The sequence below is a fragment of the Mastomys coucha genome, unplaced genomic scaffold (assembly GCF_008632895.1).
Source record: "Mastomys coucha isolate ucsf_1 unplaced genomic scaffold, UCSF_Mcou_1 pScaffold17, whole genome shotgun sequence".
In the NCBI taxonomy this organism is placed as follows: domain Eukaryota; kingdom Metazoa; phylum Chordata; class Mammalia; order Rodentia; family Muridae; genus Mastomys; species Mastomys coucha.
The window spans coordinates 26,264,414-26,287,876 of record NW_022196899.1 but is presented as its reverse complement, the minus strand read 5'-3'; the positions used below and the strand labels follow the sequence as shown (position 1 = coordinate 26,287,876).

The following is a 23,463-nucleotide window of genomic DNA, read 5'->3' as shown; positions in this document are numbered from 1 at the left end:
ATGCTGCTGTGGGTCATCATGCTCAGTCCTGAGAGGCAGTCTTCCACACAGCCAGTATCGCCAACAATGAGCTGTGTATGTGTGTGAGGGCGTATGCATGTGAGTGTGCATATATGTATGTGTACATGTATGTGTGTATACTTGTGTGTACGTGTCTGTGTGTATTCTTGTGTAGCTCCTTGGCTGTCTTTTTCTATTTATCTCATTCTCAGTGTCTGACTGCGTCTCTCTTTCCACCAGATTCCCAGTCTCCAGTCTCTCCCTCTCTCTCTCTCTTTCTCTCCCCTCTCCCCTTCTCTCCCTCTCTCCTCTCCCTTCTCCCCCATTTCCCTCTTCTCCTCCCCCTCCTCCTCTTCCCCTCCTCCCTCTCTTCCCTTCCTCCCTCTCCTCCTCTCCCCCTCCCCCCTCTCCTCCTCTCCCCCTCCTCCCTCTCCTCCTGTCCTCCTCTCCCCCTCTCTCCTCTCCCCTCTCCCTCTCTTTTCTTTACCTCCACCCTCCACAGGTCTCCTTATTCTTGGACACACCAGGAGCTGTGAGAATTCATCCACACACTTCGTTACTCTTGGGATGTTGCTCTGAGTAATGAAAATATCACTGCCTCTACTTTCCAATGCACAGTACACAGGCTTGTTCTTAAACAGTAAGGGTTCTTTCCAGAAATCTGAGTGACAGGCAACAAAACAAATACAATAAATATAATATACTAAGAAGTGGGTTTGTTTGGGCGATGAACACTTTCTTACTTCTTTTAAGTATTTGGACTATTCAGCCAGGATTTTTGTCCACATCAAATTTTCACAGGTCATCAATCTTTCCAGGCTCTGTAGTCCATGCTTTGGAGCTATTGATGGCTGTTCCTCCAGTCGTCTCCAGAACAGATTCAGTACCCCAGGGCTTTCCATTCAGTTTCCCCAGATGCTTGTCTTTCAATATACAGTTGAAAGTAGGGCAAATCTCAGAATCCTGCCATATAGTACATGCTGGTGTACAGGATTAAGAGGGAACCAATCACAGCAAAGGAAAATAGGTATTGGAATTGGTCTAGTCAGGTGCCATGTTACTTGAACTCACAAAACAAACTGAATCCTAGTGGGCCTCAGTTTGCTAATCTGTGAAATGGGGATAAAAGACAGAGGCAGGCTGAGGCAGGGAGCCTTAGAAATGCAAGTGCTACCTACATACCAGCTTCCTTTTGTTTCCAACTTTCTAGTTTAGGACTTATTACTAAAACACGCCATCAAAAATTAGACTACTCAGGCTGCAACCAACCATCCTGACTCTTAGACTGTAGGTCTGGCACTTCTTCATTTTCTTCAGCAGAGAAAGAGCAACCAGCATTTAATTAGGGAAAGCAAAACTTTGGGGGAGAAACCACTTCATCATCCTGGTATCTTGGAGTTTTTACATCTGTGGTGGTGTGGCTTTTACACAGAGCAGCTGCATCTTCTTCCCAGTCACCTTCAGAGCGCTGTGTTTGGCCTCCTTGCCGTAGGTATGAGTGGATTTTATTTCAGGTGATGTCGCGGAGCAGCTGATAAGGAAGTAGTGGAAGGCCGCAGGGGTGTCAGGCTCTCCTGATAGTCTTTAAACCCTTCTCCAGCTCTGCAATCCTGTTACCCAGCTCTGTTTCTTTAAATTGTTTGACGTCAGAAAGAGAATGCTATAGCAACCGTCTGTCAAAGTGGAATTAACTCCAAAGAAAGATGGGGGTGGGGAGAGGAGCAATGCCCCTGCAGAAGCAAATTGGAGGGAGAAATTTATTTTATGACATGTTCAGTATAAAACGCTAGAGAAATGTGAACAAAGTCGCTTGAGATGCCTTGAGGTACCTTGGTGTTTAAAGAGCAGAGACCTGGCAGAGTGCTGGGGAAGGCCTTCCAGTCATCAGTGACAACAGAGAGAGTAATTTCCAAGAGCTGACAGTCAAGAGGCCAGGCTCTGTGCGAGCATGGGTTTGTTCAGGAATGTGTTCAGCACCTTTGGGGTGGGGGACTGGGGGGAGGGGAAGGAGTGTGTAGTGGGGAGGGGCAGTATCGCTAGCTTTATGTTACCCGTGAACCTCGGGCATCCACCGACTGCTGCTTGCCTGGATTGACTTCAGATTTCAGAGCCCAATAATTGCAGACTGCATCTTTGGCTCTCCTGGCTCAACCCTAGAGCAGAGCAGCCCAGGCTAGGCCAGGTCCAGGCCAGGCCCAGGCGAGAAGTCAGGCACAGAGCTTAGACTAGACGGCGCGTCCAGGGGCACACGGATAAATCGAAACTGCCTGGGATGCTCTTTCCGCTTCCCAAAGCCGCAGAAGCTGCACGCCTTGCCAGCGCCCACCCCCGGCACCCCGGCCCAGGCCACGCGCACCCCCGCCACCCCCCTCCCCAAGACACACGCGCCCCTGGCCGTGCGTGCGCCTATCAGCCTCCACCCAGGCCAAGCGCGCTCTGGGTTCTCTGAGCCCCTGGAGCGCCCCCCGCCCCGACCGCGCTCGCTCCCGCCGGCCCCGACCCGAGCCGCGCGCGCGGCTGTCTCGGCGCGTTCCCAGACCCTCTCCCCGGCCTCGCGCGCCCCCGCCCCCGCCCCCGCCCCGCGCGCGGCGCCCCGGTCCCCGCCCCGTCCGGCGTGCAGGGCTCTGGGTGTGGTCGCCGTCTTGTGTGGCGGAGCCTGCTAGCGGTTCGCGACCCGCAGCCGGGCGCCCAGCAGCAGCGCGGTGGTGGCGGCCGGGCTCCAGGTAGGTGGCGAGCGCAGGCGGCGGGCAGCGGGCGGCGGGGCGCAGGGCTCCCTGTGGACGCGGGTGGCGGGCGCTGGGCTCCGTGCGTACTCGGGCGGCGGGGCGGCTCAGCGAGGCCCGGGACGGCCCGAGGGTGCGGCTATGGGGAGCCCAGAGGACGGTAGCTGCAGAGCTTGGACTCTGGTCTCCCTCGCCCCCCGCCCCCAAGTTCTCCACGGGCTGCTGGAGCCTCAGGTTGTTGCTTTTGAACAGATACTATGTCCTCAAGGCTTGGTTATTTTTAATGGGGGGGGGGGCGCTGTGATAACGGATTTTGGATATTTGCAAGTTTAGAACAGGAGAAAGCGGTTTTTTTCCCCCTCGTCTTCTACCCGCACCTCTTTCTGCGTTTTCAAAGTTAGAGACGGCTGCCAGTTGTGGGTGATTTTGTTTTCTCTACTCCTCTCCCATCCTTTCCCCTCTCTCTCTTAAAAAGGTAAGAATATAGCCTGCTGTGGACCCGCGCCCTACTAGGGAGTTGCCTTAAGACAAAAATGTTATTATTATATTTCAGTATCGCGAACTGAGACGGTGAGCTTTTCTATTTTTCAGCTTGTCAGGATGTGATGGCTGACACATGATCATATGAGAGGGAGGGAGGTTGTTTTTTTGTAGGGGTCGGACCAAACTCTGTAATATTTGGTCTCTGGCAGCGTTCATTGCTGGTTCTGAAAGTTTACTGTATATTTTAATATTTTGATTAAGAGCATTTAAGGACTCATTTGCTTTTGCATTTGGGTTTGCTGGTGGATTTGAAACCGAAATAGAAACTTTAAAAATATCATTTAATAAATATTGTCAGACCTCTTGTGTCTACACGTTATTAGACCATGACGCTGATTCTGCGTGTTGTGGTTCACTTAGCTGCATGCCTTAAGCCCATGAGCAATACACAGGAAGCAGTTTTGAGTTGCTGGTCTTTTATGAATAAACATATCAGCGTGTGTTTTTACTCTTTAAAAATAGATCCTGGGACACTTTCAAAACTAAGAGTGGTAGCTAAGTATTGGGCAGGTTTTTTTTGTTTTGTTTCGTTTTGTTTTGTTTTTGCCATCACCAAATATTGTTGGAGATTGAGTGAATTCTCTGATTTCTTTCAGGTGTGTTATTTAAGTTTGGTTATTCCTTTCTTTGCCTTGCTGACTAAGTTTAATCTGATTTATTGAAGGAATTGTTTACCGAAGCTCTGTCCTGCATCAGGGGCAGTGAGCTATACTGCTCTGTCATCTCTGGGTCACTTCTCAAAGGACACATTATACCCTGCACAGGCAAGGTGATGTCAAATGACTCACTGTGGCCTTTGTAACTGTTAACTCAGTTTTGATTCAGGACAAGATCCCGCTGTCCATAGAGCGCATGTTTTTCCTCTAGAACACATTCAGTTTAGTCCTAGGTTCTGGGAATGAGCCTCAGCCGTCACTGATGTAATCTCAGAAACTTGTGCTGATTTCTCTGTGTGCTTGGTGCCATTTACTCGCATTACTTTGTATAGCATTAAACTGGTGGTGTCTTAACTGTTCCTACAAACTAATACCTCTATTTTGACATGGGCTCCAGAGAGACAACTGCCACCACTTTGGAAGGGTAGAAGCTGGATAGCAAACGACTCCAGGTATATGTGGGGCTCCCCTGGAGTCCTAGCTCCAGCAGATGAGGTGGGCGGGTGTTGTTGAGAGGGGTTCTAACCTGGGCTACAAGGAAGCCCCTGTCTCCCAACAACAACCTGCTCTATAATGTGGGAATTCTTTGTGTCCTTTATGTGTTAAGCCGCGTGTCCTCACAGCTGCCTCCTGTACTGCCATCCCCGTCCCTGAAGCTCCTATGTGTCTGTCTGTTCCTGTGGCTCCCTTACGTTGTTGTGTAACATGGTGTTGTGTCTACCCGAAAACACATTTTTTCCTCAATGTGGTGTTCTACCTCAGTTACTGCCCTATGTCTTTCTGTCTGTCTTTCTTTTTTTCTTTCTTTTTCTCCCTTTCTCTTTTTGTTTTGTTTTGAGACAGGGTTTCTCTGTGTAGCTTTAGCTATCCTGGAACTCCCTCTGTAGACCAAGCTGGTCTGGAAACCACAGAAATCTGTCTGCCTCTGCCTGCTTTCGGAGTGCTGGGATTAAAGGTATGTGTCACCACTGCCTAGCTTTTATTAAAGTCATTTTAAAGTGCTTGTGTTTCTGGGCACCTTATTGCCAGTGCCTAGAGAGGCAGAGGCGTCCAGTCCCCATGAAGGTAGAGTTATTACTAGTCCTTGTGAGGCGCTTGTTTCCTCTGCAAGAGCAGTATGCTTTCCTAACAGCCAAACATCTAAGCTCTCTAAGCTTTACAACCTAATTTTGATCTTCATTGAGAAAGGCTAATCTTGCTTGTCAACTGGGTGTGAACCTTGGCAGAGGAACCTGAGGAATCATTTTCATCAGATTGGCCTTTGGGCAGGTCTGTGGGACATTTTCCCAATTGGCAATTGATGTAAAAGGGCCCAGCCCAATTCGGACACCATCCATAGGCCAATAGGCCTGGGCTATGTAAGAGAGGTAGCTGAGAGTGAGCCTGGGAGCAAGCCAGTGTTTCTCTGTGGTTTCCCTTTAGTTCTAGCTTGAGCTCCTGCCCTGCTCTCCCTCAGTGAGGACTGTGACCTGGAAGTGTAAGCCAAATCAATCCTTTCCTCCCCAGGTTGCTTTGGGTCAGTGTTTTAGCATAACAGCAGACAAGCAAGCTGGGATAGCCCATTAAAAAACATAAAAGCAAAAGCCCTTTTATTACATTTTTATTCAGTGTGTACCTTTGTACAGGTGTGCATTCATGTGTGAGCAGATGCAAGCCTGGGGCTGTCACAGAACAGTTTGCAGGAGTCATTTCTCTCCTTTGGTCCTGGGGGTCAGACTCGGGTCTTTGGGCTTGTTGACAAATGCCTTTCTCTGCTGAGTCATCCTGCAGGCCCTGGGAAAGACAATAGATAAATGCAAGACAGGTAGTCTAACTCCAGTTCCAGGGGCTCCCGTGTTTACATACCCACACATAGCCATGAACACATGCACATAAACAAGCTGGAGTTGGAATTTAGGATGTTTCTTTTTTTCTTAATTCCACAATTGAATACAAACATTGAATAACCGAACACCACAAGGAAAAGAACCAGGTAGGGTTTGAACACAGGACCGGCCATTTCTGATCTCATTGTAAAATGAACAGGGGGGCCGGGGGAGGTTTGATCTTTGCAGGTAGCTCTTACTTGCATGGCAGCAGTACAGCGGTCCTGAAGCCATCTTGTGGGTATTGAAAAGATGAGTGTGGGGGTTTGAACGACAATGGTTCCCATAGGCTCAAATGTTTGAATGCTCATTTTCCAGCTGGTATGCTGTTTAGGAAGGACTAGGAGGTGTGACCTGGTTGGAGGAGGTGTGTCTCTGAGGGTGGACTTTGAGGCCCAGTGACTCTTTCTGCCTCCTGCCTGCTGATCAGGATGTGCAGTTCTCAGTCGCTGCTGCTCCAGCCCAGTGCCTGTTTCCCACCATGATGATCATGGACCAGCTCTCTGAAACTGTAAGCAAGCTCCCAGTTGAATGCTTTCTTTTATAAGAGTTGCTCTGGTCATGATGTCTTTTCGCAGCAAGAGAATAGTAACAAAAACAATGAGTCAATGTATTGGTATTTTAGGAGCTAGAGTCTCTTAAGAGACAAAACATGGGCATGAAGTTCATTGGTAGGGTGCTTGCCTAGTGTGCCAACACCCTGGCTTCTACCTGCTTCGCTCTAGAACCAGATGTGGTGGCACATGCCTATAATGCCAGCATTTGATAGGTAGAGCAGAGGGTCAGAAGCTCAATGTCATCCGTGGCTGCACAGCAAGTTTTAGGTTAGGCTAGACTCTGTGAGGTCCTGTCAGAAAGGGAAGGGAGGTGGGGGTAAGGGAAGAGCAATGAAAAGTCTCTAGGCTGGACTCTGTGAGGTCCTGTCAGAAAGAGAGGGAGGTGGGAATAAAAAGTCTCTGGCATTAGGTTGAGACGAATGGAATCAATATGAGCCTGTGATTAAAAGATGTGAACACACTGGCGTACATAAACATGCACATACTTGCACATGTACATACAGCATATAGACATACATTTCCCAGTTCTGGCTGTTGAGGATAACGCTGAAATGACATGAACATGGCCAGTGCCTTAACTACATGGCTGAGTCTAGAGCTGGCACAGGTAAGCACTTGGTGAGCCTTGAACTTTGTGCTGCAGAGCAAGGTAATGTTGAAAACAGTGTGGGGAATTTCAGAAGGACATAGCCTGAAAGTCTCTAAATGGCCCAGTCTGAGGAGCCCAGGCAACAACATGAGTAATGAAGGCCCAGAGAAGAGGAGAGAAGAGAAGAGAGGAAGAGGGGGAGAGGGAGGAGAAAAAAATCCCCACACGCCTGAGAGGACTACGGGACCTGAAGCAGGCCTACCACTGCACCTGCCTCTTGCTGTCCGCCCCTTCCCCCCAACTCCTTCATAATCACATTCTCTTCTTGTTGATCCAGCAAACAAGGTTGATGACTTTAGAGCTTTTGTTTTTTCTGTTTCTTCTGCCTGAGTCCAGCTCAGGGCCTGATACATGTGACCAGCGTCCTATCATCCCCAGCTACATCCCCAGTCCTGTTATTATTTCTTTTGAGACAGAGTCTCACTATGAGGTACTCAATGCTCACCGTGAAGTACAGACTGGCTTTCCACTGGTAGGTTCATACTCGGTGCCAGAATTGCGTGGCTTCTTTCCCTTTTGAAGACACGCCTCATTTCCTGATTCCATTCAACTGTACTTAGATTAGTTTATGTTACAATAGCCTCCCTAGCCACCTGGGATCTAACTTTGGCTGTTTTCCTGCTTAGTTCTGGTCTGTAGTTAAAGTTGGGTAGAGAGCTGATGTGCTCTTGCTTTGGGTTCATTTCCTAAACAGGTAAGAACAGAGATCCTGCCTTCGTTGCTTCTCCTGTTTCTGTGATAAGGTATCCTAACAACTTAAGAGCTGAAGGTTGTATCTCAGCTCACAGTTCAGGTACAGTCCATTGTTGCAGGAGAAGCTGCAGTGTGAAGGTTGTATCTCAGCTCACAGTTCAGGTACAGTCCGTTGTTGCAGGAGAAGCTGCAGCAGCAGGAGCTTGAGGCAGCTGCCCACCCTGTGCAGGCAGCAAAGCCGCTGAGAGCAATGGGTGTGGGCAAGCAGGTGACTGCTCACTCTGCTTCCTCCGCTTTATAGTCCAGGATTGCAGTGAGGAAGTGGTGTCACCACCTCGAGCGGCTCTCCCCACCTCATTTGGTGAAATCAGGATAATCCCCAGAAGAATGCTCATCCTCAGACGCTTCTGGAACATCAGGTTAACAACACTAACCGTCATAGCTCTGGGACCTTGAGGATCATGGTGTTTGATAAGTGCACCAGAACCTGGGGTATCCCGGTTCGTGGTTGGCACAGATGCTGGGTGGATGGATAGGGTTGGCGGAGTGAGTGTAAGCACTCGTATTTTCCAGCTCTGGCATTGGACCGGACGCTGTACAGAGAAGCTTCTCCGTACAGCTTCTGTAGAAGCCTGAGAGTTTCCAATGCCACTTGTCACAGAAGCCTTTCTCTTGGCTGCCCTCTGGTGGAATAATGCTGACAAGAAGTGGGTGAGTGGATAGGTCACCAGAGAGACTCAAATGGGAAAACTCAGCACCAACTAGGTGGTTTTCTTTAAAAAAAAAATCAACAAACCAGGAACTCATCTGGTAGAGCGCTAGTGTAGTGTGTACAGAGTTTGATCCTCATAAAAAGAAGGTGGTGCCAGTTGCCCATGGCTGGGATCTAGCAGAACATTATTAGAAGAGGCCGGAGGGTCAGGAGTTCAAAATCATCCTTGGCTATTCAGGAAGCTTGAGGCCAGGCAGAGCTACATAAGATCTTGTTTGAAAAAAAGTCAGTTTGGATTTTTTTAATTTTATGGGCTGGATGTGGTATCATACACCTTTAATCCCAGTACTCAGGAGGCAGAGCTGTGCCACCAGACCCCTTCCCCCCTCCCACCCCCCCACCCCCGCCAAGGAATGACAGACACACAGACTTTTTAATAATTAGGAAAGCTTGGGAGAGTCTCAGCTATTTCACCTCAGTAATCCCGGCCCCCAGCTCTGCCCTGCCACCTGGCTTTGTTAGTCGCATCTCCTCACTGTTTCTTCCTCCAGGTCTGGCTGTCAAATCTCCTGCCTCTCACTCCCCAGAGTTCCCATCTCTGCCCGGATGTTCCACCTGTCCTGTCCTGCTTTGCTCTCAGCTGCTCAGCTCTTCATTAAACCAATCAGAAGGTATTTACAAAGCCCTGAGGCAGGTGATGCTTCCCACAGAGTGCACAAGAGATTATCCCAACAGAGGGGGGCAGAGCTCTGTGAGTGTGAGGCCATTCTGGGTTGCACAGTGAGACCCTGTCTCGAAAAGGAAAGAAAAAGAAAAAACTCAAATATAAAGAAAGAAAATCTAAATTTTAGGCAAACCTCCTTGTTAGTCCTAATCTGATCAGAAGGATGGAAAGAAAATGGTCAGGGGTTAGATTGTAGAGAGAGGTAGCTTAGGATGAGGGAGGTGGCAGCGGGGGTGGTGGGGGTCATGGGTGCCAGTTCCCTTTGGTACACTACTTATAAGCAAAAGATGCTTGGTAGGTTCCCAGCAAGTGACCCCACACTGTTTCCCAGTGAGTACCATTTTCCAGTGCACACCATTTCCCAGTGAGTACCATTTCCCAGTGCCCACGATTTCCCAGTGCACACCACTTCTCAGTGCACACCATTTCCCAGTGTGTACCATTTCCCAGTGCACACCATTTCCCAGTGTGCACCATTTTCCAGTGCATATCATTTCCCAGTGCACACCATTTCCCAGTGAGTACCATTTCCCAGTGCACACCATTTCCCAGTGCACACCATTTCCCAGTGAGTACCATTTCTCAGTGCACACCATTTCTCAGTGTGCACCATTTCCCAGTGTGCACCATTTCCCAGTGTGTACCATTTCCCAGAACACACCATTTCCCAGTGCACACCATTTCCTAGTACATACCATTTTCCAGTGTGCACCATTTCCCAGTGAGTATCATTTCCCAGTGTGCACCATTTCCCAGTGAGTATCATTTCCCAGTGTGTACTGTTTCCCAGTGAGTACCACTTCCCAGTGCATACCACTTCCCAGTGAGTACCATTTCCCAGTGCGCACTACTTCCCAGTGTGCACCATTTCCCAGTGAGTATCATTTCCCCCAGTGTGCACCACTTCCCAGGGTGCACCACTTCCCAGGGTGCATTCTGGAGAGCTTTCCTGCCAGATGCTCATCCCTTTGTTCTGCTTTGAAATAGTCCTCACATAAAATGAAGATTTCCCCCATTCCTGGGGATTGAACCCAGGAGCTAGAACAGGAAGTTCTAGAACTTCCAGCTATAGAAAAATCAACACAAGTCTGTTCTGCATCCATTTGGTACACAAGGAGATTGGTCCCTATGATCAGAGAGCAAGTGACTGAGTCCTAGAGTGTGTGTGTGTGTGTGTGTGTGTGTGTTTTGATTACATTTTTTTGTGTGTGTATGTACCTTTTAGGCTCCTTCTGCTGTGTGGGTCCCAGAGATCAAACTCAGGCTTGGCAGCAAGTACCCGTACTCTTTCAGCTATCTTTCCAGGCCCTGACTTACATATGTGCGCACGCATACACACACACACACACACACACACACACACACACACACACATACACAGGCTAGCCTTGAACTCAGAGAGATCTGCCTGTTTCTATTGCTTGAGTGCTGGAATTAAAAGACCTATTTTTAAGTGTCAATTTAGTAACGAGTGACTGGACTTGGGGCTTATCTCCTCCTATTTTTATAAAGATAATTTATTTGTGTGGTATGAGTTTATGTACTCTTAATTCTTGAGCCACCCCCCAGGCCCTTCCTCTAATTTTTATGACTTTCTCACAAAAACACTTTGTCTAGGACTTGGTGGGAATATTGGACTTCCACAGTTTGGTAATATGAACTTAGAACCCAGGCAGTCTGAAGCTGGATGAAGCTTTGTTCTCTAAACTGGCACGTGTGACAGAAGTAGTCGGAATAGTTAAGGCTGAGAGCAGCCCGTTTGGATTCTAGAATTCTGTAAGGTAAGTAGACCATGGTAAAGCCAGTCATGGAGATACATGTTTGGGAATGCAGCCCTTGTGAGGCTTAAGGATAACCTGGGCTGCAGAACAAGTCCTATCTTGAAGTAAGTGGAACATGCTAGCCAGTTATTTCAGGAAGCTGGGCTTTGTCAGCAGAGGGAAGTCTCTCGTGTGCACGGCCCTGCCTGGTGTTGCTCTGAGGGCTGCCCACTGTGTATACTGTGTATTTGCTTATATTCTGCTGCAGGAATTCTCATTCCTGCCTCTGTGGGTTGATGTCCCAGGTCCACCAGTGGTATTTTGAGGCAGTGTTGGCATTTGTAATCCTGGTGCTGGGAAGAAAGCGGTGGAGGTGGGGGATCCCTGGGATTCAGCAGCTAGGTAGCCTATGTGAGAGACCTTGCCTCAAAAACACAAGGTGGAGAGTGATTGAGGCAGACATGGGATGTCAACCTCGCGCCTGCACACGCAGATATGCATGAACTTACTACACACGTATGCATACATTAAGGACACTGGCACATTCATGCCATACACAGTAACTAATGGACATCTTTCATGCTTCATGTGAGCTTTGCATTTGTGTGGATCCTCAGTAACTAAGACTTTAGATGGATGGACAGACTTTTCATTCATACAGCAGTGGCATTATACCAACTGTAGAATGCCTCCTTTGGTGAAAGTTCTGCGGATGTTTTAAGATGTGTTGTGAGAAGGACATTTGAATTACACAGCTGCACTGCTTCTGTTTTCTCAGTTAATCTGTGTGGATCCAGCGGCTCTCGGCACCCTCTGATATTTGTTACTGGCACAGCCCAGCTTTTAAGGTACCTGATAGGAGGCTTTGTGACGCTCTCAGTGTGTGGGAGTTGTTTAAAATGTGTTGGGTGAATGAGATGTTCAGTGCTAAAGCACTTAGCTCGTAGCAATCAAAAGAGTCACATGCTTATCAATTACTTTCCTAAAAAAATACTCAGTTGTGTTATTGACTTCAGGGCCATGTCTACACTTCATTGTGATACATAGCTCCAGTTTGATCTGGAGCAATATCAATTTGGGGAAGTCTTTGGAGATTACACTCTGCATTTCAGGTGCTTTTAAAAAGGGATGTATAAGAGCTGGAGAGAGGGCCCGGAATTTAAAGTGCTTGCTGCCTAAGCCTGGATCAAATCTGCAGAACCCACATAAATACTGGATGGGCAAGGAAGCCTCAGGGGGCATAGCCAGCGATCCTCAGAATAGCCTGGCTGCCAAGACCAGCAATATCAATAAGCTCTGGGTTTGATTGAGAGACCCTGCCTCAATGAATCAGGTTGAACAGCTGATAAGTATAATTCCCATACACTTGAAAACATGCACACATATATCCACCACATGAAAAGAAGAAAAGTGAAGTACAAGTGTCTTTAATACATTGTGAGTGTGTGGGTTTGTATGTACAAGTTGTTAGTGTGTGTGTGTGTGTGTGTGTGTGTGTGTGTGTGTGTGTGTGTATTTGGAGGACAGCTACAGAGGGCTTTGTGCAGCCCTGCTGGTAGACCCCACACATTTCCAGCTGGCTTAGGCTGCTATCTGCAGCTTTCCTTAAGTACTGGACATTGCCCAGATCTTTACCTTCCGGTGTCTCTATTGTACCATCAGCCTCCCTCCTTCATCCCCAGTACACGCCACCCTGCTAGGGGCTGCAGGATGGGACTGACTTCACAGCATGCTGCATGGCCAGCAGGCTTTTCTTCACAGTTGTCATGGCAGCCACCATGACCTGTAATTCCTGAGTTGTGCATGTCTGCAAAATCAGCTTCATTTAAACAATGCCAAGGTCAAGAGCGTGAGATGCACCTGGGATCACTTGATTCCAAGCAGTAGCACATGTGTGTGCTTTTGTGCACTTGTGTGCTCTGTCTGTCTGTCTCTCTGTCCCTCTCCCTCTCTTTCTCTGTCTCTCAAGGGGAGAGCGTTAGGCATTGTTAGCCACTTATGGTAAGGATCCAGTGAGTAAATTCAAAAGATTAGTTATTGGTTGAAAGTAGAGACCTATTTGATAGGCTAACATCTGGCTCTACTCCATGAGCTATGGGAAATCATTCTGATTTAGCATCACCAAGTATTCTTGCCACAGAAGATTATTGAAGCTGATTATTCTATAGCCTACAGATTGTATTTCTAATATACAGGAAGTATAGGATTAAAAAAAGTTAAACACCGTAAGAAAGTAGCTAGGGCTACAGTAATATTCTTGTCTCCTGCCACTGCAACTTCTTTTGCTCTTTAGAGTAAAACTTCTTTATTTCTTAAGGTATTTCAAGTTAGCTTATTTACTTGAGACCAAAGTGTTTTAGGCACTGATGCTGTAGTGAAAATTAAAGCAACGGCTCTGCCTCAGGCAGTGCATTTTATTGGGTGAAACAGGCCACAAATAAGTAAATACATACTAAGTAGTGTTGAAAATAAGGCAAAGCAAAGGGCCTCAGTAGTGAGAGCAGTGGGTGCAGGTGGGTGCTGGGGAGTGGGGGTCTGGGGACATTTGAGCAGGCGGGGTGGAGGGGTGGGTAGGAGCCTGCAGTGAAAACATCAGGGCCAGGAGCATTCCAGAGACAGAAAAGCAATGGGAAGACACCTAGCCTGGAGCTCCCTGCGTGTCTTCAAGGAGCAGCAGGAGCTCTTAGGAGCTGGGGAAAGGAGAGGTGTGGAGTATGTAGTAAGTGTGAAGATGAAAGAGCAAGGAGACAGTGCTGCTTGTGTGACCTCTGTAGGTCAAGATCAAAGTCCACTTGAGGATCAGGGACAAGCAAGACAACTGCGTTCCTGTCCAGAACCCACACAAAAACAAAAGCCTGGCCTGGTCGTGCTCCTGTAATCTCAATGTTGGGGAGGCAGAGACATGCAGATCTCTGGTACTGCTAGGCCTGCCAGTCCAGCCTGCTGGCTGAGCTCCAGGCTAGTGTGAGAGACTCTGTCTCAGAAGAAGGTAGGCCGGGCCTGGGAAATGATACCCCAGTGTGCTGGATAATTTTATGTCAGCTTGACACAGTCTAAAGTCATGTGAGAGGAGGAATCCTCGATTGAGAAAGTGCCTCCATGAGATCTGGCTGTAGGGCATTTTCTTGATTAGTGATTGGTGGGGGAGGGCCCGACCCATTGTGGGTGGTGCCAACCCTGGGCTGGTGGTCCTGCATTCTGTGAGAAAGCAGGCCAGTAAGCAGCACTCCTCCATGGCCTCTGCATCAGTTCTTATCTCCAGGATCCTGCCTGATAGAGTTCCTGTCTTCCTTCAGTGATGTACAGTAATGTGGAAGTATAAACCAAATTAACCCTTCCACCCAGCAGCAATGGTAACCCTAATTAAGAATCCGGATTGCCCTCTGGCTTTCATGTGTGCACATGCATGCACACACACACTCATACACAGGAGGGGGAATTCAACTTCATCTTGAGAGTGGAAAACACTGCAAGACCTATTACAGAAGTGGAACTTGTATTCTGAAAGTGTGTGCTGTAGACATGACTGGGGAAGAGTAACAGCAGAAGAAACGAGGTCAGGTGACAGAGGATGGAGACAAGCAAATTTAATAGCAGTATGGGCAGGCAGACTCCATCAGCTCCTGGGAGAGCTGATAGGATCACTAATGGAATAGATGGGAAGGTCTGAGAGAAATGGAAGTGAATGATTCCTGGGGTGTTTTTGTTTTGTTTTGTTTTTTTTTTTGAACTCAGTTACAGCAATAGAATGACCATTTACAGAAATGCAGGAGAGTTAGGGTGCGGCAGAGATCAGCTTTGGAGTATTACATTTGAGTTGCCTGTAAAGCCATCCAAGCTGGGTGTGATGGTCCACAGCTCTTGTCTTAGTTACTTTTGTCTCATGAAAAGACACCATGACCAAAGCAACTTATAAAAGAAAACATTTAACTGGGGGCTTGTTCACAGTTTCAGAGGTGATTCTATGACCTTCGTGGTGGGAAGGACAGTGGTGGGCAGGCAGTGCTGGAGCAGTAGCTCAGTGCTTACATCCTGTTCCTCAAATCTGAGGTAGAGAACATAGACTGAGCCTCACATTGGCTTTTGAAATCTCAAAGCCCACCCCAGGGATGCACCTCCTTCAACAAGGCCACACCTCCTAATCCTTCCTAAAGAGCTCTAGCAACTGGGGGCTGAGCATTCAAATACATGAGCCCATATAGACTCATAGGCGGTTCTCATCCTCCTTAGCATAGTCCTTGACATCCTAGCACTTGGGAGGTGGAAGCAGAGGATCCATTCAAACAAGCTCAAGCTGGGTATAGTATATGCCTTCATCTCAGTACTTGGGGGGGAGGGGGCAAAGTCAGGTTGGTCTCGGAGTTTGAAGCCAACATGATCTATATAGTGGGACCATATTTCAAAACCAACAAAATCTCACAAGCTAGCCTCTCCCTGGACTTGTCTGTTATCAGTTCTCTATGGTTTGGTCTTAAATCTCAGTCTCCATCTCAAGATCCCTTCCTCATCTTGTGACACTTGCTGACCTGCAGTGAATGACAGGAAGACCAGCTCTCTCTATGTAGTGAGTTTCAGCACCAGATGGATAAATTAAGAACATGACCGCTCCAAGGTATGGATGAGAAGGAAGTTTTTATTATAGATATGAGGGAGACCCCAGCCAGAGGCATCTGGAAGAATCCAGGGCAGGGAGAGAACTTAGTAGATTAAACATGGCCAGCAGACTGAACGGGATTGGGGGTGAGGGGTGAGAGGGAAATAGAGAGAAAGCAAAGAGGAGAGGGACAAGAGAGCGTGGGCCAAGAAAAAAAAAAAAATGAGGACAGCTCATGTCCAAAATGGTAGGGTTGTGTAGGAATGAGAAACTGTGAGAAGGGAACCCATGAGCTGGAGGAGTTGGGGGTAAGAGGTGTGAGAAGAGCTGAGAGGAGCCACAGGTATCCATGAGCCTGGAGGCTGGCCAACTTATGTTTTGGTATGCTAATAGGCAGTATAGCTAGCAATTTCTTTTGGACCTGATGCTCCTGAAGACAGGGTTTTAGAATAGCAAGTGGTAGGTATCTAGGGCACTATGTGTGCATCTGAGGATGTTGGGATGAGAGCACAGGAAGGTAGGGGCAGGTGGATCTCTGAGTTCAAGGCCAGCCTGGTCTACATGAGTTCCAGGTTCACCAGGGCTACACAGAGAAACCTTGTCTCAAAAGGAAAGTGGGGAAAGAAATAAAAGATGGGAAAGGAAGAAGGAAACTAAAGAGGGGTGTCTACCTAAGCTGTTTGTAGACAAAGGCTGCTGCCTACCTGGCTGTGCTGGGAACTGGTGCTGGCAATTAGGGGAGCTAGCTACATGCAAATGGCTTATGTGGGGTACCACAAAAATTCCTGGGTATTCCTTCACGGTGATATGTGTGTGCAGGCTGTCCTTCATGGAGAGTTTGTTTCTGAGTATCCCTTCATTGGTATGCATGGGTGTGGACAGGCACCTCTGCCATGGAAGGTTTGACCCCATGCTGATATCGACATCGTTCATGTCATACTCCTGCATAAAGTTGCTCTATAAATGATCTAGATGTTTATCCACTACACAGTTTTAAGTTCTGGCAACGCTGGTTGTTTCATTTATATTTGGAAGGACTAAAAAGTTATGTGTCAGCACTTTACTGTAGGTTAAAATACAGACGAAAATTGACCCTCTCCTCTCCCCTCAGCTCTCTACTTGAGACTCCTGAGGGAAACTGCCACGCAGGATGAGTGAACTGGAGCAGCTGAGGCAGGAGGCTGAACAGCTTCGGAATCAGATCCAGGTAGGAAATGTGCCACGTTGAAGCTTCGCCACATAATTTAGTTTCAGCAGTGTGTGGACACCATTTATTAGTTTATCAGTCATTACATAATAAATCATTCATGAGGCTAGACGTGGTCAGCCTGAGCTAGCTGTGAGACAGGAGGATCTAGAGTCTAAGGTTATCCTCTGGAAGATAGCAAGCTGAAAAGCTAGCCTGAGCTAGGTAAGACCCTGTCTCAAGGAAACAGTATGGAAATGGTTAAGTTGTTTTTATCACGCTTCTGTAGAATGCTCTCCAAATCATTCCAAACAGCCACCCTTGCTGGCAAAGGCACAAATGGGTGGTATTCCTAGGGCTGTTGAGATGACTCAGGGTAAAGGTGCTTGCTGCTGAGCCAGCCAACCTGGGTTCCATCCCTGGGACCCACACGTAGAAGGAAAACTGTCGTCTGACCTCCACATATATGCAGTGGTGAGCATGCCCACACACACAAAGTCAAACTTTAAAAATTGATAGAAAGTAGAATGTCTAATGTAATGACAACTCGTCATCTAGAAAGGATCGATGAGGGAAAACAAGAAGGCCACTGGGGGTATAGTACCAAAACAATATCTGCCCAGATGAAAATGCTGTGATGAGACCCATTGCTGTTATATGCCAATGGAAAACATTTAAGGATTCTCTTCATGCACTGAGAATCATGGAAGTTTGCTGGGATACATGAGGCAGGTGCTACCATATGAGGAGACACCTCAACAGCACTAGGTTGTACAGCTGTAACAGTAAAAGACAGATGCAATGTGTTTCTGTCAGTTGAAATGCATAGCCGCCGGGCGGTGGTGCCTTTAATCCCAGCACTTGGGAGGCAGAGGCAGGCAGATTTCTGAGTTGGAGGCCAGCCTGGTCTACAGAGTGAGTTCCAGGACAGCCAGGGCTACATAGAGAAACCCAGTCTTGAAAAAAACAAACAAAAAAAAAAAAAAAGAAAGAAAGAAAAAGAAATGCATAGCCAAGGAGGAACAGATAAATGGAAAACTACTCTGAATGCTCCCCATGGTGGCACAGACCTGTGGTTGCAGTGTTCCACTGAGGCTTAGGCAGGAGAATCTTGAGTTCAAGGCCAGCCTGGTCTACATATTGACTTACAGGCCTGCCTGGTCTACCTCAAAAACAAACAAAAAAACGATACTTAGATTTTTGGATCATTCTAGATAGGGAAGGGCTGCCGAGTGCTTGTGGGCAAGCAGCTGTGGGAAGGGTTGATACATGAGGCACAAGAAGAGCAGCAGTGGGCAGATACTCGCTTTCGCGAACCCAGGAGCATCAAGGGAATCAAACCAGAAATGAAAGCACAAGAGTGAAGCTTCTTGGCACCAGGCGAAGGAAGGACGGGGCTGGGAGTGGCCCAGCGCCTACTTGCCTCTTCCCAGAGAAGGGCAGAGGTGAAAACCACATACAAATATCAGTGCATGGCTTCACCCACCGCTGTGGAGACGCACTGTGACCAAGGCAGTGCGAACTTTTACTTGGGGCTGGCTTACAGGCTCAGAGGTTCAGTCTATTGTCATAGCAGGAAGCATGGCAGTGTCCAGGCAGACAGGGTGCTGGAGAAGCAGCCAAGAATGCTGCACCCTGATCTGAAGAAGGCCAGGAGACTGACCTCACAGACGGCTAGAAGAAGGCTCCCTTGCACAAAGCTTGAGCTCAAGCCTGCCCCCACAGGGATGCACTTCCTCCAACAAGGCCACTCCCTGTCAGCCAAGCATTCACACACATGAGTCTATTGAGGGCCAAACCTGTTCAAACCATCACACAAGGAAAACTCCTGCTAATCTGGAATATAGTTGAGGGCCCTTGCCAGTATTGATAATTGGCTATTTTAAGACCAGCAGTTCTCGAGCTGTGGGTTGCAATCCCTTTGGGGTTGAAGACCTTTACAGAGGGATTGCCTAAGACCATCAGAAAGCACAGGCATTTACGATTCATAACAGTAGCAAAATTGCAGTTATGAAGTGGCAGTGAAAATAATTTTATGGCTGGTGGTCACCTCATCATGAGGAACTGTATTAAAGGGTCACATCAGTAGGAAGGTTGAAAACCACTGATTGTGAAAGCAAAGAATAGTCAGTAGAGAGGTGCTGTGGGAAAGGAGGAGATGAGAACACAAGGAGGGATGAAGAGCAGCCAACAGATAGTGTTCTCTGAGACTGAGACCATGTTGCCTTTAACAGAGGGTTATTTTCCTGCACCCAGGGGTGTGGCTTAGTAGCTGAGCCAGTGTTTAGTAAGTGCAAAGAAAGCTCTGAGCTCCATCCCAGCACTGATAATAATAATAATAATAATCACGATGGTGATGATGATGTCTATAGTCTGGACCTACACAGTCATAGTTGCTTGAACACAGCATGTTGCTGTTTTAGCTCTCTGAGGCTAGAGACATAGCTCAGAAGTTCCGAGTGCTAGGTGCTCTTCCAGAAGACCTGGGTTCAGTTCCTGGCACCCATAGATGAGAGCTCACAACCATCTTTAACTCCATTTCCAGGCATCCGTGCCCTCCTTTCCTCTGCAGGCACCAGGCGTGCACACAGTATACAGCCACATTTAGACAGAACACTTATATACATAAAACAAGTCAAATTCTTAGAAGTAAATCTCCATGACCTCAGATTAGGAAATAGTTGTCATGACCCACACTGCCTGGGAATTGACGTAACTGGGTGACAGAAATATAAAAATGACAGGCATACTCAGGTGGGATCAGGTGGGCTGTGTGCTCCTCTGCAGGCACACCAGCAGCAGCCTGGAAACCGAGCTACTTCCTTCTCCAGCTCAATAGGAGTTCTCTGGAGGGGAGCCCTCTCTGCTGCTGTAGACGTCCAGGGGGAGGGGGCTGTGGTTGATAGTTCCCTACACACTGGATTTAGGCAGAGGTCAACCATTTGTCAACACCCACACTCAGACCAGGAGAAAGGCTGTACCAGTACTCTGAACCTGACCTAGGAAAGGAAGGCCTTGCCGTTCGCATGGCTCTGAGGCATGGTGTCTTTGACATGGTCATGTTTATGTCAATAATAAGCATTCATTCGGGACCTCATCTATTCCCCACAGCTAAATATGACAGCAGAAGTACAACAACAAAAGGAAAAAACCAGAGAGTTGTATCCCATCAAGTAAAAATATTTAAAACTTGTGCAGAGGGCCCAAGTTCAGTTCCCAGCACTCACATCGGGAGACTTACAGCTCACTGTAACTCCAGTTCCTGAGATTTAACACCTCTGCCGGCAATTCACACACATGCACGCACGTGCACACACACACACACACACATGCATGCACACACGCACACGCACATATGCATGTGCATGAACAAAAATATATTTTTAAAACTTTTATCAAGAAAAGACAGCTATGATGTAATCAGAAAATATTTGAAGATTGTACATCTTGTGAGGGTTGGGTATCTAGAATATGTAAAGAGCTACTAAATCTGGACAAGAAAAAGAAAATCTGATCTAAAAGTTGACAAAAGCTTTGACTAGAGATCCTTTTAAAGACACAGAAACACGCAGATACACAGACACACACATGTATATACACACAGCACACTCGCACACACAAACACAGATGATGTACACCAACTGTGTACATGCAGATTTATACACACACATATACACACAGACTTATACACACGTACACACACACACACACACCACAGTGCAATATTCCATAGCTAAGATGGCTGTAACTAAACGCACGAAGCATCCTATGAGTTGGCAGCGACACCAAAGTGCTAAGGTGCTGGAGCCCTGGCCATTCCTGGTTGGAATGTAAAGTTATGTAGAGTGCAGCCATTCTGAACAGCAACAGGTAGAATTCCCAAAGGATTAGAAAACATGGAAACATGGCATCCTGCTTTGTGATACCTGAAAAGTAGACACCATCTGTGTCCAAAAATCTCAGCTAACAGATAAAAGGCTGAAAAGTCATCAGTAGAACCACTAGCTCTAAAATGGAAACACTGCTCCATACAGTAACGTGGCTGAACACTGAGGACATGCAAAGTGGAGGAAGCCGTGTGTTATAGAGTTCATTTACACAAGGAGTCCACACAGAAGGGACGGAGAGGAAGGAAGGAGAAACTGAGGCATGCAGAGGAAGGGAATCAGGTAGATGGAGTTTCTTTGGGGACAGACAGACAGACATGAAGACATGTCCTAGACATATCATTCTAAATGTATAGAAAAATCTATAATTGTGTATCTTAAAATGGCTCCCTTTATGTTAGGTTAAAATTTACTTAAAGGTGACATGGTACAGTAAGGGTTAATTTTCAGTAAATAGAAGCCTGTTCCATCCTGAGGGTCCCCATCCTAACATGTCACCACCCTTCTTTGCTCTAGGATGCTCGGAAGGCCTGCAACGATGCCACGCTGGTTCAGGTAAAGTGTCCCCCAGTTCGTGTCAGCAGTTCACATGAAGTATCACAGTATAGGTGACATCCAGACTGTTCCACAAACACACTGCTGAAATAGAAGTCTGCGGGCGGTGAGCACTGTGGAGACGTGCAGGATCATCTCGTAGCCATTTTTCTTTAAGCACTTTCCGAATCTCTTTGGCATATGTTGATTGAGCTTTTTTTTTTTTAAAATGGAAATTTTAGGAAGGTTTTGTTAGGCAAGTACTGTTCACTTAATGGAGGATATATGTTTTGTGCTAGACATGTATAAAACTCGCTTCCTTTTTTATGTTTTAAAAAAAATCAGAATTTTTTTTTTTATGACTCCAAAAGATACCTGCTCACTGGCCCCACTGAACTCAAGGTCAAACTTTTGGACCTCTAATCTGCACCCCCACACACACTGAGCAGTGCCAGAAGCCATGGGCCTGGTGTCCCTGTGCCTTGGTTTTTATGAAGAGCTCACCCTTCTATTCTGACTGGTGGCAGGGACATAGACAGGCTCCAGGCAGATTCAATTCTCCCTTATTCCCTGGACCACCAAGTCACAGCAGACCATCCCTGGCTGCCTCACGGCCACACTTCCCCACAAGCTGAAACTGCCTTCTTTTCCCATTTTTAAACAATTTAATAATTTTTTGGTTAAATTTTGTATGTATATTTTGCCTACAAGTATATCTGTGCACTATGTGCATGTCTGGTGCCCTCAGAGGCCAGAGGAAAGAGTCAGATCCCCTGGAACTGGATGGCTATGAGTTAGCTACCATGTGGGTGCTGGGAATTGAACCTGGGTCCTCTGGGAGATCAGCCAGTACTCTTGACCAGTGAGCCAGTCTTTTCCAGTTTCATGGCTTTCTTATAGAAAATGATAAATGTTTTCTTCTGTAGTCACTTATTTCTGGATTCCCTTTGTGGCTGTCATTTTTTTTTCCCATTAAAATATCTTAAGTGCCCATATTTGTGGGTTCACTGACAGCTGGCTATGTGAGCCGTGTATCAAATCAGGGTAATGGGAGTTTCCAGTGTTTGTTGTTCCTTTGTGTTGAAAGATTCAAGCCTCCTCTGTTCTAGTTCTGTATAAACTATTTGATAGGGGGCTGGCAAGATGGCTTCCGGCCAGACATTGCCACTCAAGCCTGAAGACCTCAGTTCAGTCCCCAGTAGAAGGAGAGAATCAGCTCCACATAGTTGTCTTCTGTCCTCAACATGTCTGTCTCTGTCTCTGTCTCTGTCTCTCATACACATACACACACAAATACACACATTCACATATGCACACGCACAGCTAAAACATTTAGGGCACTTACAGTCTTGAAAGCTGGCATACATTGCAGACAGCTCTCTTGATGCAGTTCAGCAGCTTGCCCACTCACCTTCCTGTCCTTTCTTTTCCTGCAGCTGGAGCTTTGTTAGTTTGGAAGTCTGTGTGTTGCCTTTAGCTCCTCACCTGAAAAAACATTGACATACACAGCAGCACAAGGGTGACCTGTGTCAGTCACTGTTTTCACGAGCCGAACAAACCACAGCAGTTCTGTTAACGCTCTCTGTACTAAGTCACCCTCGGGCGCTATGCCTTCATTTCTGCTTCTTATATATTAACATGTCTAAGGCAAAGAATAATGGTATTGTCACTTTCTCAAGATCACGTCTAATATGGACTCTGTGGGTCGAATACAAATGCGAACAAGGCGCACTCTGCGCGGCCACCTCGCTAAGATCTACGCCATGCACTGGGGATACGATTCCAGGTCAGTGGCTGTCACCACCAAACTCCCACTTTTTTTTTTCCATTAAGAACTATTATTTGTATTTCCTTTGTTCCTAAAAGTCTTCTTTGTGCAGTTTTTGTACAGAATGCATCAACCATGAACTGTTCATCGCACTGAGGATATTCACAGACTCTTCAGAAGTTTAGAGCTGTTTGTTAAGGTGTCAGATCAAACCCAGAGGCTCCTTCTTGCTAAGCAGATGCTAATCACTGTGTCCTCAGGCTTGAACTTTACACAAACTTTTAGGGCATGCAAGATGGCTTCTTGGATAAAGGTGTTTACCTGGCAAGTTGTCCTCCGATCTCCACTTGTGTACCTACAAATAGACATATACAATAATACTACTGCTAATAAATACTTTTAAAGTTCCTAGTATGAAAAATAAATTTGTTACTCAGAAAGATCTTTGTCTAGTGACCTGTGGAAACTATTTTGAGGATTTCCTTCTTTGTTCTAGAATTAATGCCTTCTCAGTGAGAAATCATTGAGCACACTTAGTGATTAATAAACAAAGAAACTCTTTAAGATAGCATATATCTCTGTCAAATGCTCTGAGTGGGGCTGGCCTTGGAT

The 23,463-nt window shown here is 47.0% G+C and overlaps 1 protein-coding gene across 3 annotated transcripts in view; it reads left to right on the top strand.

Moving 5' to 3' along the window:
• Nucleotides 1–1,397: 1,397 nt before the first annotated feature.
• The window catches only part of Gnb4 (G protein subunit beta 4), a 38,063-nt gene continuing 15,997 nt past the window's right edge, over nucleotides 1,398–23,463 (top strand). Inside the window, exons 1-4 of one of the 3 annotated variants that reach the window (XM_031376575.1) lie at nucleotides 1,398–1,492; nucleotides 16,588–16,683; nucleotides 21,066–21,104; nucleotides 22,763–22,869. In XM_031376575.1, coding sequence (XP_031232435.1) covers nucleotides 16,627–16,683; nucleotides 21,066–21,104; nucleotides 22,763–22,869 — 203 coding nt within the window. In that variant the 5' untranslated portion in view covers nucleotides 1,398–1,492; nucleotides 16,588–16,626. Of the gene's footprint in view, nucleotides 1,493–2,556; nucleotides 2,724–14,779; nucleotides 15,495–16,587; nucleotides 16,684–21,065; nucleotides 21,105–22,762; nucleotides 22,870–23,463 lie in introns of those variants that run through there. The other 2 variants (XM_031376574.1, XM_031376576.1) reach the window with 2 other exon arrangements.